Raw genomic sequence first — 13,761 nt, 5'->3', positions numbered from 1 at the left:
TTCTATCGCGAAGAAGGTGACGAGATTAGAATATAATTATACGTAATTGGATAATTAGAAGTTGTAAAGATGCTTTTATTTATTTATTTATTTATTTATTTAATTCTTTTGGAGAAGATTGGATGGAAGAGCAATTCTATCGCGAAGAAGGTGACAAGATTAGAATATAATTATACGTAATTGGATAATTGGAAGTTGTAGAATTTGTAAAGATGCTTTTATTTGGTTATTTATTTATTTACTTTTTCCTTTTGGAGAAGATAACGTAATTTTTCTGAAGACGGTTTATAGGTATGAGGAGTTATCGGAGATCGTTAAAGGTACGGAGAAGGGAAATTTAATATTAGTGTGAGAGGTTGGTTATGGGGAGAGGACGGGGATATTAATATCGGTATGAGCAGTTGCGGTTGGAAACCGTCTTTTATTAAACGAAAGGGTATTATATATATGCGGTATTATTTTTTGCTTACTAATCGTGCGATTTATTTAAAAAAAAATTATGCAATCTAAATTATTTACGCTTTGAAACTTTATCAATTTTTATTTATTGATAATTTTTATTGATAATATTTATTGATAATTTTTATATTTTTTTTGATACTATATAGGCAGATAGATAGGAAAGAAATTAAAAAAAAATTCTAATGATCTCGAATGATAAACGAGTACGATTGTTTCCTTCGTTCCAGATTCCACGGAGGAGGAAAGTCCGCGTTCGAGTCAGGCCGGCCGCCGACGATTTTGTCACAGCCGAGTCCCAACACTTCAACTCCGCCCTTAACGGCTTGTTTCGTGATCAGTTCAAGTACAATCCTGTCCGTCAATCGAAACCCTCGGTGTCTTTCGCCTCGCCAGAGAAATCCATCCTGCAAGGTTTCATAACCGACATTCTGAAGAGCGACGAGCCCACCGAAGCGGCGTGGACCGTGCATCCGGCCATGACCACCCCCACAACAACCACCACCACCACAACCACCCCTCCTATGTCGATCGAAGACCAAGAAACGACAGAGATTCAGACCACCACGATCCCAACCGCTTCCAAGATCGAGGAGACAACGATCGCGGAGACACCTTTCGATGATTTATTCGTAAGATTGGCGAAAAAGCCGCAAGACACGGGGAAGATGAAGGAGGAGAAGAAGGAGAAATCGGAGAGGAAGAAGGGCGTTGAGGGGGAAATGGGGCAAGAAACGTGGGAATCGTCGAGGAAATGGAACCAGAAGAACGTTCAAAACACTCTTAACTTCGGTTACGTAGCTGGTAAATATAAAACCAACAGAGAGAAGGATGCGAACGATACACTCGTAGAGTTGTCTCGAAGGGTTGAGAAATTAACTGTTAATGGAAAAGAGGCGAAAAGAAAGAGCGATATAGTAGAATCCGTGAACGAGACCGGAGAAGAGGATCGTGGAGGAGAGTTGTTGAAACGGCAAAACGAGGAGGTAAAAAACGAGGAGAATTTCAATCATCCCAAGAATCATAGAGTTAAATGGAGCGAGGTAAGGTATCCGTCTGCCTTCGAGCAGTCGAAACCTTCCAACTGGAAGCACGATTCTGGGAAGATAGGTGGAAAATTCGGAACAACGTCTATCCCAGGATTGGTGACGAGGAACGAGGGCGACACCAGCGTGAAGACGCTCTCCGATTACGTCCAGGCGATCTTCGATACGATGAAGAGCGCCGAGGAGGAGACGAACACGGCCACCGACACGGAGGAGAATATGGACGGCGAAGTCACCACCGTCCTCCCTCCTTCGAACACGTTGCACCTCCCAGACCGATCGAACGAGGAGAAATTAACGATGAAGGACGATGACGGGACGACGAAGATGACGATCTTTGAGGGGGTCGATGGAAACGAGGCGACCGCGAATACCGACGTGGAGAACGCAACGACGACGATCTCGGACGAGGCAACGACGAGTTCGTCGGCCGAGAATAATTCGGCCACCGTTCCTCCTTTGTCCACCACTTTCAAGCCGAGCAGCCCCACTTTATCGAGCAATTCGACGGAATCGATATTGGGCAAGGTTCTACGCACCTCGACGACCACCAAGGTCTCCCATATGACGGAGATTTGCTACAGGGGCCGATGCGTGATGACGAGGCCAAGTCGAGATGATCGATTCAGATGAAGGGAACCGAAGATGGTTCTTTTTTTTTTTTTTTTTTTTTGATAAAGAAAGCGTCCGTCGTTCTCTTCGATCTGAATTATTTGTATATATATATAGAAATTGTAGGATGGGCCTCGTGATTTATTTATTTTATTGAGATATTTTTCTTCCAATGCTTCTAAAGAAAGAAATTTTTAGGATGTTTGTGTAAACGAGAATTTTGAAGTTTAAATAATGGAGAGATATTTATTTTCGTCGATCCGTGTGAATTATATCAACGCGAATTAAGAGATTGGAAGTAAGAAGTGGTAAGAAAAAGAAGTAGTGTACTATAGTTAACGTTGATAAGAATGGTCGATCATGATCGACGAATTAATCGTGATGCTTGTGAAAAAGGATTGCCAAAGGATTTTCTCTCCTTTGGCTCGGTTCGAACGAGAACCAGAGGCCTGCTTAATGTTTCGATCACTTTAAAACGGAGAAAAAGAGAAATGATAGAAATGATAAGTCTATTTAACTTAATTTTTCTGCCAGCCGTTGGTATACGTGTAAGTTAAGCGTTTAAGTATTTTAATAAAAACAAGATAAAAGTAAAAAGTCTCGTTCACACGCAACCCAACAAGTTCCTCGTCTTCTTGCGGTTGAATTAAACCGCACTAACGATCATCTTTATAAATCGTTGGAAACTCTCGAGATCTGAGTAAAATTAGTCCTCGTTATACACGTTATCTGGTAATTATTTTAATACTTATAAGAAAAGATTATATATTTAGCTTCAAAGGTAAGATATCTCGTTTAATGCTCAACGTTATATTGTGATTAATTTAAATTTAAAAATTGGAAAATTCTTTTTTCAAAAATTATTATAAATGCAATTATGAAGATTGATAAAAAAACTTTCCTTTCAATGTTTTTTTTTTTTTCATAGAAAATATACGGGGAAACATAAAGAAAAATAAATTCAAAATTTAATTTAAAAATTCATATTTTTTCAATAAACAATTATTTTATATAAGAACTATATGACGAATAATAATATTTTTCAAAATTCTTTTTCTTTTATACAAAAATTCAAAATCTCTCAATTTTAATTAAACCCACAATCAAACGCAGAAAGATAATTTAAATATAAAAATTAATAAAAAAATTCAGTAGTTATATTATGTAGATATAACGTAGAAGGTAGATAAGATAAAATTTAATTCTGACTGAAAGCATAAAAGAAAAAGATGTCTGAGAAATCGTTGTTGCAGCCAAAGGAATTAAATCATTTGTTGGAAAACAGTGCCAAGAATAAACATTTCTCTCATTGTAGTTACACGAATTCAACAGTGGCATTGGAAACCATATACATTATCCTTTCAAAAGGATAGACAGACAACTTCTGAGCTGTTCTCGCCTCCTCCGTATTAAATTGAACCAACAAACTGCCAGGACCAAAGTTCAATACAGTTCATTAGCCTGGTTATATTTCTTTTAATTAATCTTCCATTGCTTTTCTTTGAAAAAATTCTAATAACGATTGAATTGGCCACGAGTTTAATCCTTATCGATTCTTACTATGAAAATATTAATAATTCTTATTAATAATCTTTCGTTAATAAACCTTAATCTGATTATTTAAAAAAGAAAAAAAAAGTTTAAAACGATGAGTTTAAAATCTTTGGACTTCTGTAAATATTTTAATATTATGTTTTTTTTTAACTTAGATTATTAATTTAAAGACAATTTATTATATTAAAAATATATTAGATAAAATTTCTTTTATGAATAATATCACTCTCTTTAACAAATTTTTAATAACGTTTTCGATAAGACATTAGTTTTAAGATTCATATCATTTTATATAATTATATTATATAATCAATAAATTTTGATTTATAGAATGATAATAATATATAATAATATAATATATAATAATATAATATAATGTCATGCGATATATAAAAAGAAAATTCGATGTAAATGATATTTGAAATATTGTCGATATAACGGTAAAAATCAATCAAATTAATTCTATGACAGATATTCGATCATCTTTAGAATTCTATCTCATCCCAGGCTTGTTTATCGATGCATTAACTTACTCTTGAGAGCCATCATATTCAGTGAAGAAAATTATCAAAGCGTACCAGAAGTCACATTACGATCATTTTCCAATAGCTACGCTTTCCTATCTGCATTCAATTGGAGACCGTGTTATCGATTCCTGATGATATCTGCGAGATCGACACTGTCACATTTGATAGTCATTTCGATTCCGGAAATAGGAAATAATCAACTCGACGATGTTTCGAAATAGATAGATGTTTGAATTTAGAACGTGTCCTTGACACCTGCGAAAAAGTCAATTTTCCACATCACAGATTCTAATTTCGCACTATGAATTTCACGAAACGATTTCACGAAAATCGAAATATTGATGTTCGATTCTTAGAACGCGTGTGAAGTTATGTCGTGCCATGATCAATCAATTTTTGATATTGATTATATTATATTCAATTTTGCATTACAAGATTATTTATTTAAAAACTAGTTATTGGACTTTTTATTACTTAATATAAAGTAGAAAAAAATAAATATTTTCTAATGAATTTTATTTTATTTATTTATTTTTTTTTTATATATAAATATTTTATAAGATTTCTTGAAATCCTTATAAAATTACAGATTACTAAATATTCAGAATATATAGGAAAGAAAAGTTTTGCACTAGGCGTGAATGTCAACCGAATCCTTAACCTAATTTTCATGTGGCAAAAATACTCGAGTTTCCGATGGTGTCACATGGCGTGGAAAACGACAGGAAAAGGAAAAAAAAAGTAGCACGAATCGCAGTGAATATATATTTCAGCGAGAAATGGCGTAACATCGGATCGATCGCGAGTCGTATTTGAAGTTCGCTACAGATAGCGGAAATATTTTCTTATTTCGAGAAAAAATGAATATTAATTATAAATTATCGAGATTTATACTATCGAAGGCAATGTATATTTAAAAAGTAATTTTCATACGAATGAATTTATATTTCAACTTCATATAATCAACTGTGAAGTTGAATTTTAAATTTATTTCATTGTTTTTTTCAAGCGACATTTATTTACGTTTAATTATGAAAATGATAAAAAGATTAATAAGATTGATATATTTATTAGATCCTAGGATAAACGATAATATTTGTTCATGAATTTTAATACTTTATCTTATGAAAAATATCTTGTGCTATAATAAATTTTTCTAAAAAAAGAAATAAAATTATAATTTTATTTTAATATGCACAAGAAAGAATAAAATAGAAAGTAATAAAACTCTTTATTGTTAAATGTTATAAGTGAAATTATCACTTAAAATGTTTTCAAGAAGATTCGTAGAATTTATGATTGATTGATTAATCGATGTTTTCATCAAATATAGAATTTGAAGATCTATAAAGCAATCGAATTGATCAACAAACAATAATGATTATTAATTTATTAATAAAAAATAAGAAACCGTTAAAAAACTTAACCTAACTACAACACGTGATTTTAACCATTTTTATCGTTGCGTCTCTTTTAGACTTATCTATTTTATTTATAAATAAATTGAACTCAACTTACCATCATGATTACAAATTCATATTATTCCAATCAACTTCTTCGATCAATCACTCACACATTTTATATTTATTTTTTTATTAACGATAATACTTCACAATGTTTAGTTTTCACTAACGAAAAAAGGATTGCAAATAACTTGAGAAAATTGTTCGACGACAATAAGCTGCGAAAGTGGCGCCACGACGCGGCCAGCGCCACAAAACGCTGCAGCGGCGACGAAGGGCGAAGAGAGTTTGCGAACGAAGAGAAACCAGTAGAGGTTGCATAGAGGGAGCGAGTTCAGTTCAGGCGCAAAGGTCCTCGGTTAAGGACGCGACGGTCCTGTTAATCGGGACACTATGCCAGGCGGCGAGGGGTCCCCGATCAATCTCCTCGACCACCGTGCATCGACCACCTCCGGCGAGTGCGCGAACAGTGACGAAGATGAGAGAACAACGGACAACGTTTCCAGCACGATGACGACCGTCCTCGCGGGCGACGGTCTTAGACGGAGGAAGGTCATACATGCGGCCAAAGAAACTTTTGACAAGGGTAAGTCTTCGAACAATCCTTTCTCGTTTACAAAGCTATTTCAAAAGTCGAATATCATCTTCCCATTCTTTATTCTATTTTCGCTTTTCACCGAATAGAAATGATATGGTAGAATTCTAGCGTAACGTTAATAATATATTTATATAAACATCAATGATCAGCTATGGTTAGTTGGTTTATATTTTCAGTGATAAACACAAATGCAACGAATCGAATAACCAACAAAACTATATTACTTTAATTCGTTCGTATTATTCAACGACATCTATACACAAGACGTATCGATACACTGGCCGTTATTCTTTTCCCTTACGAATATACGTTTCAGTCAGAAAACATAAGAAAGTGTATTCGCTGTCCGCAGTGCGCGCAGCCACGGATGCTGTGTCGGTAGCGTTAGTGCGCGCGTCTCAACACCGTTGTGAATACATGGGGTTGAATATATACATACATACATATATATATATATATACATATATATACATATATATGTGAAGTAAATGGTTTAAGCGGTTGTATGTCGGAAAGTCGTTACGAAAACTCATGCAATATTCTAACAGGCAAGGTGCGTTTCAAAATCATCGTCAATGATCTTTGCGGTTGCTTATTTTCATCTAGAGATCGATTCACCGTCCGAAAATGGTTCATACACACGCCCACTCGTTCGTCCCCTTCTTTACCCGCGAACTCCCCCTAAATCCAGCTTATCCCCCATTTCCACTTGCACCCAGCTCGTCTTGGATGCGTACGCATGCCTTGGTTCGCGGTTCTTTCGCAACTGGGTTCTGAACGTTATGTTCTATGCCAATCGGCCCTCCTCGTGTCGACGCTTCGTGATTTCTATCGTTTAGAACATGGAGTGGGGGCTTGTAATCGCGTGTAGTCCATATGAGAGCGCATTGTCGCCTAAAGGTATTGCATTTTCGAGCAAATTTCAGCAATACCAATGTGGTTTCGATGGAATTCAGAGTTGCATGTCGTATCCATTCTAGCGCTCGACAATGGTCAAGTTTCTTCACCTTTTGACCGACGAGATACAATCGGTCATAGCTTGACCTTTAATACATAAAAAATCCGCTTTATATGAAGATTAACTATCATGCTTTTTTCGTTTTTCTTTTTTATTGCTAGAAATATCAAATTGTGAAAATAATTTTAACAATATTTTAAAAAAAAAAATTATATTCATAATATTTCGAAAATTTTTTGAATTGATAAATTTTAGAAAAAAAAAAGAATATAAATTTTCAATTTTCGTAATTCTTGATAAGATAATTTTTAATTTTCGCTTTTAATAGAACTAATTAATGAGTATTATTAAAGGTAAATTAGAATTAGAATATGCCATGGAGATATATCTGCACAATTATTACTTTAATTTTCATTATGAATCGCGTAAAAACAAGTAATTTTATAAATTTCTACAACCTCAAAAGACCTGTGTTCGATCACGATAATCATGCATTTCCGTTCATGATCGCGTTCTCGATATTAGTAATCCGATGAATACAATTTTATATAGTGCTGATAATTTTCACGAACGAATACGTTTGATCCTTCGACTATCTCGCATCATACTATTATTATTGCAATATGGTATTGTGTACATTGAAGAGATGTCTAGTTGTCCGCTAAATGGAATTATGTGAGAAATATAATTTAATAGGATTTATTCGAATAATATAGTTGTTCTAAGTTCTTATAATCTTTGTTCTAATAAAATCATTTATAATCGATATTGTTGAGGTTTAAATTCTATTATGTATCTATAATTCTATTATGTATATTTTTGGAAAAAGCAAAAAGATAAAAATTTAAGTTGATATAACATGTATATAATTTTTTGAATAAAATTTGAAATGTGTAAACTTTAACTTTTTTCTATTTTATATTAGTTTCAGTTATATATAGTCTTTTAAGAAAACTATGCTTTTCAGGGACATCCATATACATATGTCCATGTTCCATTGAAATTGTGGTGTGAATAGTGTCTGTATACATACTTGAGCGTGACGTAAAAGGGTGCTTTATCCCCTCCATTACCTGCCAAAATAAGGTGTATAGTTCAGAAATGACTCACACCGACTATAACTGAAATGAAGGTTTTTTAAAAACTTGATTTTCTGTGTTCAATTATTAATGAATTATTATTTCTTTTACATTAAATCTTTTAAATTTTGTGCATTTATTTTTAATTTCTATCTCTTTTTAAATATTTTGATCTCTTTGAAATAATAAAGTATTTCATGTTTCATCATTTAACATTTCTTTTATTTAAATGAAAAAATATAACAATATGAAAATAAAGTCTAGAACGGATAAAAAAAAATATTCCATTGAAAAATCAAGATATGTGTAAATATTTTTTGTAACCATTGTAATTGATGACATATTTAAATTTTAAAATTATTCTCCTATTTTAAAACGGAAGCTTATATTTTTCTTTGTACTCTTGATATATATTTTTTCTCTTTAGTATATTTTATAAACGGAACAAATGTTTTGCACCGAAAAGAGAATTATACATGTTACATATTCTATAGGATAAAATAATAATCGCATAAAACGAATTGAGCTTTTGAATTATTTTTGTTTTTTATTTTTTTATCTCTTATATATTTTGTTCCATATTTTTCTAAATAATAATAATACATTTAAATAAAATATTTAATTGTATTTAAAAAATTACACTTTTTTCTTTTAATATTTTTCGACTGAAATACGTAGTTATTAGAAAGGAAGAATTAAGATATTCTATTATGCAAAATTCTCTCTAAATAAAATTAACGTAAGTTAATTAATAGAAAGCGAGGTGGACAGAATAGGTATTTAAGGTTAGAGGTACGAAGCCATAGGGGAAAAGACACGTACGTTGCTGTTCGAGGTGCACGTGCCGTTGATACTTTGTTCGAAACGCAAAGAAATGAGATGATCGATAAGGCGACCATAAAGTATTACACGCTTTACATCGATCTGTCATAAAAGACACATAACATTCGTATCAAATTTCATAATAATGAAATATATGATGTTTATAAAATTCTCTGTAAAAATATTATGATTGAAATGAATTTCATCAAACAATAAATTTTACATCAAGTTAAACGTTAAATTATTGTCACTTACACATGAACAAATGTTATTATTTTAAAGTATTAGTATTATTGTAATAAATACGGTTTTATAATTACGAATATATTTTTTTATATTAATAAAAATTGCAAATTCTCAGGTATATCATTTGTTATACAACACGTGTATACAAAAGCAAATACATAACATCATGCAACATTTGGTCGATTTAATGTAAGATGTAGTATTATAGATGTAGAAAGTTGTAACACGATTCGTACGAGCTTCTGTATTCTTGCAGATAAGGTATCCTCCATCTGTTTGTTGGCTTTTCGAGAGTTTCATCTTTATTCATTTATTAAATTTATGCACAATTATACACAGCGTTGAGATGATACGATCTTGTGCCGAAACTTCGATTCAATTATACAGTTTAATTACAGATTAATTCCATAGTACACTAGTGTGTACATATGTAATTTAATATTTTAATGTTTATTTATGGTGAATGATGTAAACGCGCATTTGAACGTAATCTCTGCTTCTTATAATCGTGTGTTTGGTAAGTGGGTCGAGTGTGTATAATAAAGTATTTGATACTCATCAAAGTTTTCTTCAACACGTGAATACACCATTAATACATTTTGCAGCACATTTCTGCCAAGTCTTATCAAATTCTTTTATTTCTCATTTATAATTTTAAATTTTATTTCGCAATTTTTGCGATTAAAAAGTTGGGTGAATATTTTATCTAAAAATATTACAAACGCAATTTTTGTAATATCAATTTATAATCAGAGATCTTTGTTCTACTTTCTATTTTATAAACATCATTAATATTCTTACAAAATGAATTTTGTTCGCCATTTAAAAAAACAATATTTAATAAAGTATGAAAAATCATTTTACAGAACTGGTACGAAATGTGTTCGCAAATACGTATATAATGGTCCTGTGTTTTCGAAGGGCAAAAGAGAGTGACTACTTTCTCGCCACCTATCGGAAATTCGATGACCTACTATATGTATATACGTTGATCAATGTAATCTAATAATTTCTAGATGATTATGCGCTAATGAAACAGCATTTTCACTCTCCGATGTAAATAACTATGTACTGTCGTTTGCATTTTAATGGGATATATTAATTCAACTTTTCTCGAACAACGGTTAATTTTTACGGTTAATTTTCAGGTTTCCAGTATTGATTTTATCGAAAGCGTCTGTATTTCTTTCCAAAGATTTCAGGAAAGATGTTCTTGAAAGAATAGAAAAGTCTTAATTGAGCACAAGTCTGGCGGAACAAACAGGGGCAATCGAGTTAGGAGATTAAATTCAGCCTGTAGCGACATTACATCGGAAGTCTGTCGTTAAAAACAATTTTTCTCGAATAACTGAAAATCTTAAATGAAATAACTTTAAATAAGAATGTTTTATTTCTTAATTCTTTTTATTCCAAGCAAAAATATTATAAACGTGGAAGGAGAACATGAAAGAATTAAAAATTAAAAAAAATGACAGAGATTAAAATTATGAAATTAAAAATATTTTTAACTGATCGTAATTTTTAATTATAATTAAGTAAAGTTGTTAAATCATAAGTCACTTTGATGATGCTAAAAAGAAAAAGAAAGAGAAGTTTCGTACCAATTGTTTTTTAAAAATATATATTCCAAATTAACATTTGCAATAATCCTGGATAAAGTGAAACAAATAATACCATGTTATTCGATTCTATTCAAAATTAACGTCACAGACTGTTTCACTCATGTTAGAACAGTCGAGGAACGAAACAATAAAACAATAAAGATCAAATTCCCAGTTGGAATCTCTCTCTCTCTCTCCTTCTTGTAAGCATCATCGTATAACACTGTGAAGAGTGAGTGGAATGTTAAAAGAGGATAAAGAAAAACTCTTCGTGATCGTATCGCGTGGTGTAAACGTATAAAATGATGTTCAGCCGAACGAAATAAAGTGAATTATTAAGCAATATTCGTTCGTTTGGAAAATACAGTTTTCATGGGGATGAGTGATAAAATATGGAATCTTCAATCGAAGCACGGAATGCAATAGATGAGTCAATTCGATGGAAAACTTTTTAAAGTCTAATTTCGTTCTTTTTTTATTAAATTTTAAATAATGTAATATATAATGATATGTATATTTAATGGGTAAAGCATAACTTTGCTTTTTTCTATCAACACAAGTCAACCCTCTACGTTACTTATAGATCACATTTACAGTCGTGTTATTCATGCGTATGGAAACCTTTCATGCGTTTCACGTGACACTTCGTTCTTCTAGAACCGTATAAACATCGAGTATAGATTATTTCCGACGTAAAATCGATATCTGGGCCATCAATGTCTTTTCTTTATCTTTCCATTCAAACAGCCACTCGTGAAGTAATGATTGCTCGTACTTGAGATTCAATGTGATGGAAAGATGGTAGAAAGAGAATAATAAGTCAATATTAATTTCAATATTAATTTCAATCGTGTGCAATATATGGATATTGAAATCATTTACATATTTACAGAGAAAAAAAATTTACCTTAAAACTACATTAAAATTAGGAAAACTTTGTTATAATTTCGAAGATAATAACTTACGGTCAATGAGTGAACGATTTTTAGAACCATGGAATCTTAATCTTTAAAATGTTTCATTTATCCCGATACAACTTTCGGTTCCCGAGATATCATAAAGAGAAAAATAATTTTTTATCACTTATCATTTTCGTCCTTCTTATTTACTTCACAGTGATCTATTCTTTCCCTGCTTCAGATAAATACGATTCTTAAAAAAATATACACGATTCCAGACGTATTATGTTGTGAATCCTTTCATAATTTTATAGTGTTAAACGCTTGAGAATGAGATGAAACAAAAAGCGACTTCAATACACATAATTTTATTTATTTTCTGAGTTTTAATAACAATTCTAATCATAAATTTAGAGAATATATATCTCTATTTAAGTTTCAATTCTTTAGCTATATCCGTAAAAATATAAATGTAAAAAATATCTAACTGTGAATTATAGTACTATTATTTAAAATTATATTCCCTTGTTTGCAATATCTTATGATATCTAACTTTTTAATTCTAAAGTGCTACGAATTACTGCGTTACAATGTGAAAATATCATTTTCAAATGAAATTTTATCGCATTGTTAATTTTTGCATCCAATGAAGCAACAAATATTACGATGGCCACGATCCAATTCTTCGGTTCGTAACCGTTGACCAGAAAATTACCAACGGCAAAGTAGCGTAAAACTTCCTTTATTGCCGTCCTAGCCACGAGAAAGTTTGCCGGTCGCCATTAATATTTCGCGTCCTTGGAAATATTTCGGCAAAAAAAGGGAAGAATCGTTATATGAACGTGAATATCATCTCGCTTCGAGCTATAAATCTTTCACATTTTTGTCAGTTGATCCCTCTCATCGCCATTGTCTGATATGGTTCTGTATTGTTCGTGGATTTACCCCCCTATGCATCTGTATTCTCATCTGCTAACAATAACATGTATATTAATATACGTATATCGATTAAAAAAAATGATGGATTTTTAAAAATGATGAATTTTTTTTCTTATAAAGAAAATTATTTATTATTCTATTTGGCAAAAAATTTGAATGACAATTCATATAACAATGAAATTCAGATAGATAAAATTTTTAATTAGAAAAAAATACAAATCGGTTTGCCATAGTTAAAAATTACAAATTTTCAAAAGAACAAAATTTAATCAATTAGATTAACGAGATTTTTCGTTTCATAAAAAAATGGAAGTAACATTTTACATTTAGAAAAAAAAAAAGAAAAAAAAAGACTTTCAAGACGAAGAAAGTCTTTATTAATGACGCTATAGTACAATGATAAGACTAAATTTAATTTATCACAGTACAAAGGAAGTTCGTTAAGATAGCTCTACGTAGCAGTATAATTTTTCTTCTTCTTTTTTTTTTTTTTCCTCCTCGAGATTCAACCACGATTTTAAACGTCCTTCGACATAACGATCCTTGCCAGTCGAAGAAACAAGTGACTCGGAATTAGAATAAGAATTTATCATTATTCGAATTGCATCTCGAATGTTTCATTAATGATCATCGTTATGTTTTCCACAACTTCTTACGGATTCGTTAAAAATGCTTCCTTTTGATGCACAACGATTCTTTTTCCTGGTTTTCTCTTTCGAATTAATCCATCTGTGTAATATTAGTTTAAAAATGAAAAAAAAAAAAGAAGAATAAATAGAATGTAATAACAGACATTTTTTTCATATTATGAGATCAAGATAATCTCGCTTTATTGAGACTATCAAGTTATTCGCGTGTATTCGTCCAAGACCATCCGACTTTTTTCATCTTTTTTCCCACTCAATTGCACTCACAGTTTTAAAAATTCGATCTATTTACCCGTTGTGCATGATTTAAT

General features: G+C 31.6%; 2 protein-coding genes and 1 long non-coding RNA gene across 9 annotated transcripts in view; 2 read left to right on the top strand and 1 right to left on the bottom strand.

Annotated features, from left to right (window-relative positions):
* LOC102678069 overlaps nt 1-2,714 on the top strand; it is a 23,894-nt gene extending 21,180 nt beyond the window's left edge. The window contains exon 10 of the mRNA XM_031510317.1: nt 690-2,714. Within this exon, the coding sequence (XP_031366177.1) occupies nt 690-2,138 (1,449 nt within the window). The 3' untranslated portion in view covers nt 2,139-2,714. The remainder of the gene's footprint in view (nt 1-689) is intronic.
* The window catches only part of LOC102672617, a 32,837-nt gene extending 26,988 nt beyond the window's left edge, over nt 1-5,849 (bottom strand). For both annotated transcript variants that reach the window (XR_004150450.1, XR_004150451.1), the window contains exon 1: nt 5,717-5,849. This is a non-coding gene — a long non-coding RNA (uncharacterized LOC102672617). The remainder of the gene's footprint in view (nt 1-5,716) is intronic.
* Nucleotides 5,850-5,872: 23 nt separating this feature from the next.
* Nucleotides 5,873-13,761, top strand: part of LOC102671534 (anoctamin-8) — a 21,921-nt gene continuing 14,032 nt past the window's right edge. For 5 of the 6 annotated variants that reach the window (XM_006615320.2, XM_006615317.2, XM_006615321.2 and 2 more), the window contains exon 1: nt 5,873-6,247. In XM_006615320.2, coding sequence (XP_006615383.1) covers nt 6,055-6,247 — 193 coding nt within the window. In that variant the 5' untranslated portion in view covers nt 5,873-6,054. The remainder of the gene's footprint in view (nt 6,248-13,761) is intronic. The other variant, XM_006615316.2, reaches the window with a different exon arrangement.

This window comes from Apis dorsata, unplaced genomic scaffold (assembly GCF_000469605.1).
Source record: "Apis dorsata unplaced genomic scaffold, Apis dorsata 1.3 scaffold_221, whole genome shotgun sequence".
NCBI classification, from domain to species: Eukaryota; Metazoa; Arthropoda; class Insecta; order Hymenoptera; family Apidae; genus Apis; species Apis dorsata.
The sequence above is the reverse complement of the archived record's forward strand: the minus strand, read 5'-3'. Positions and strand labels throughout refer to the sequence as shown.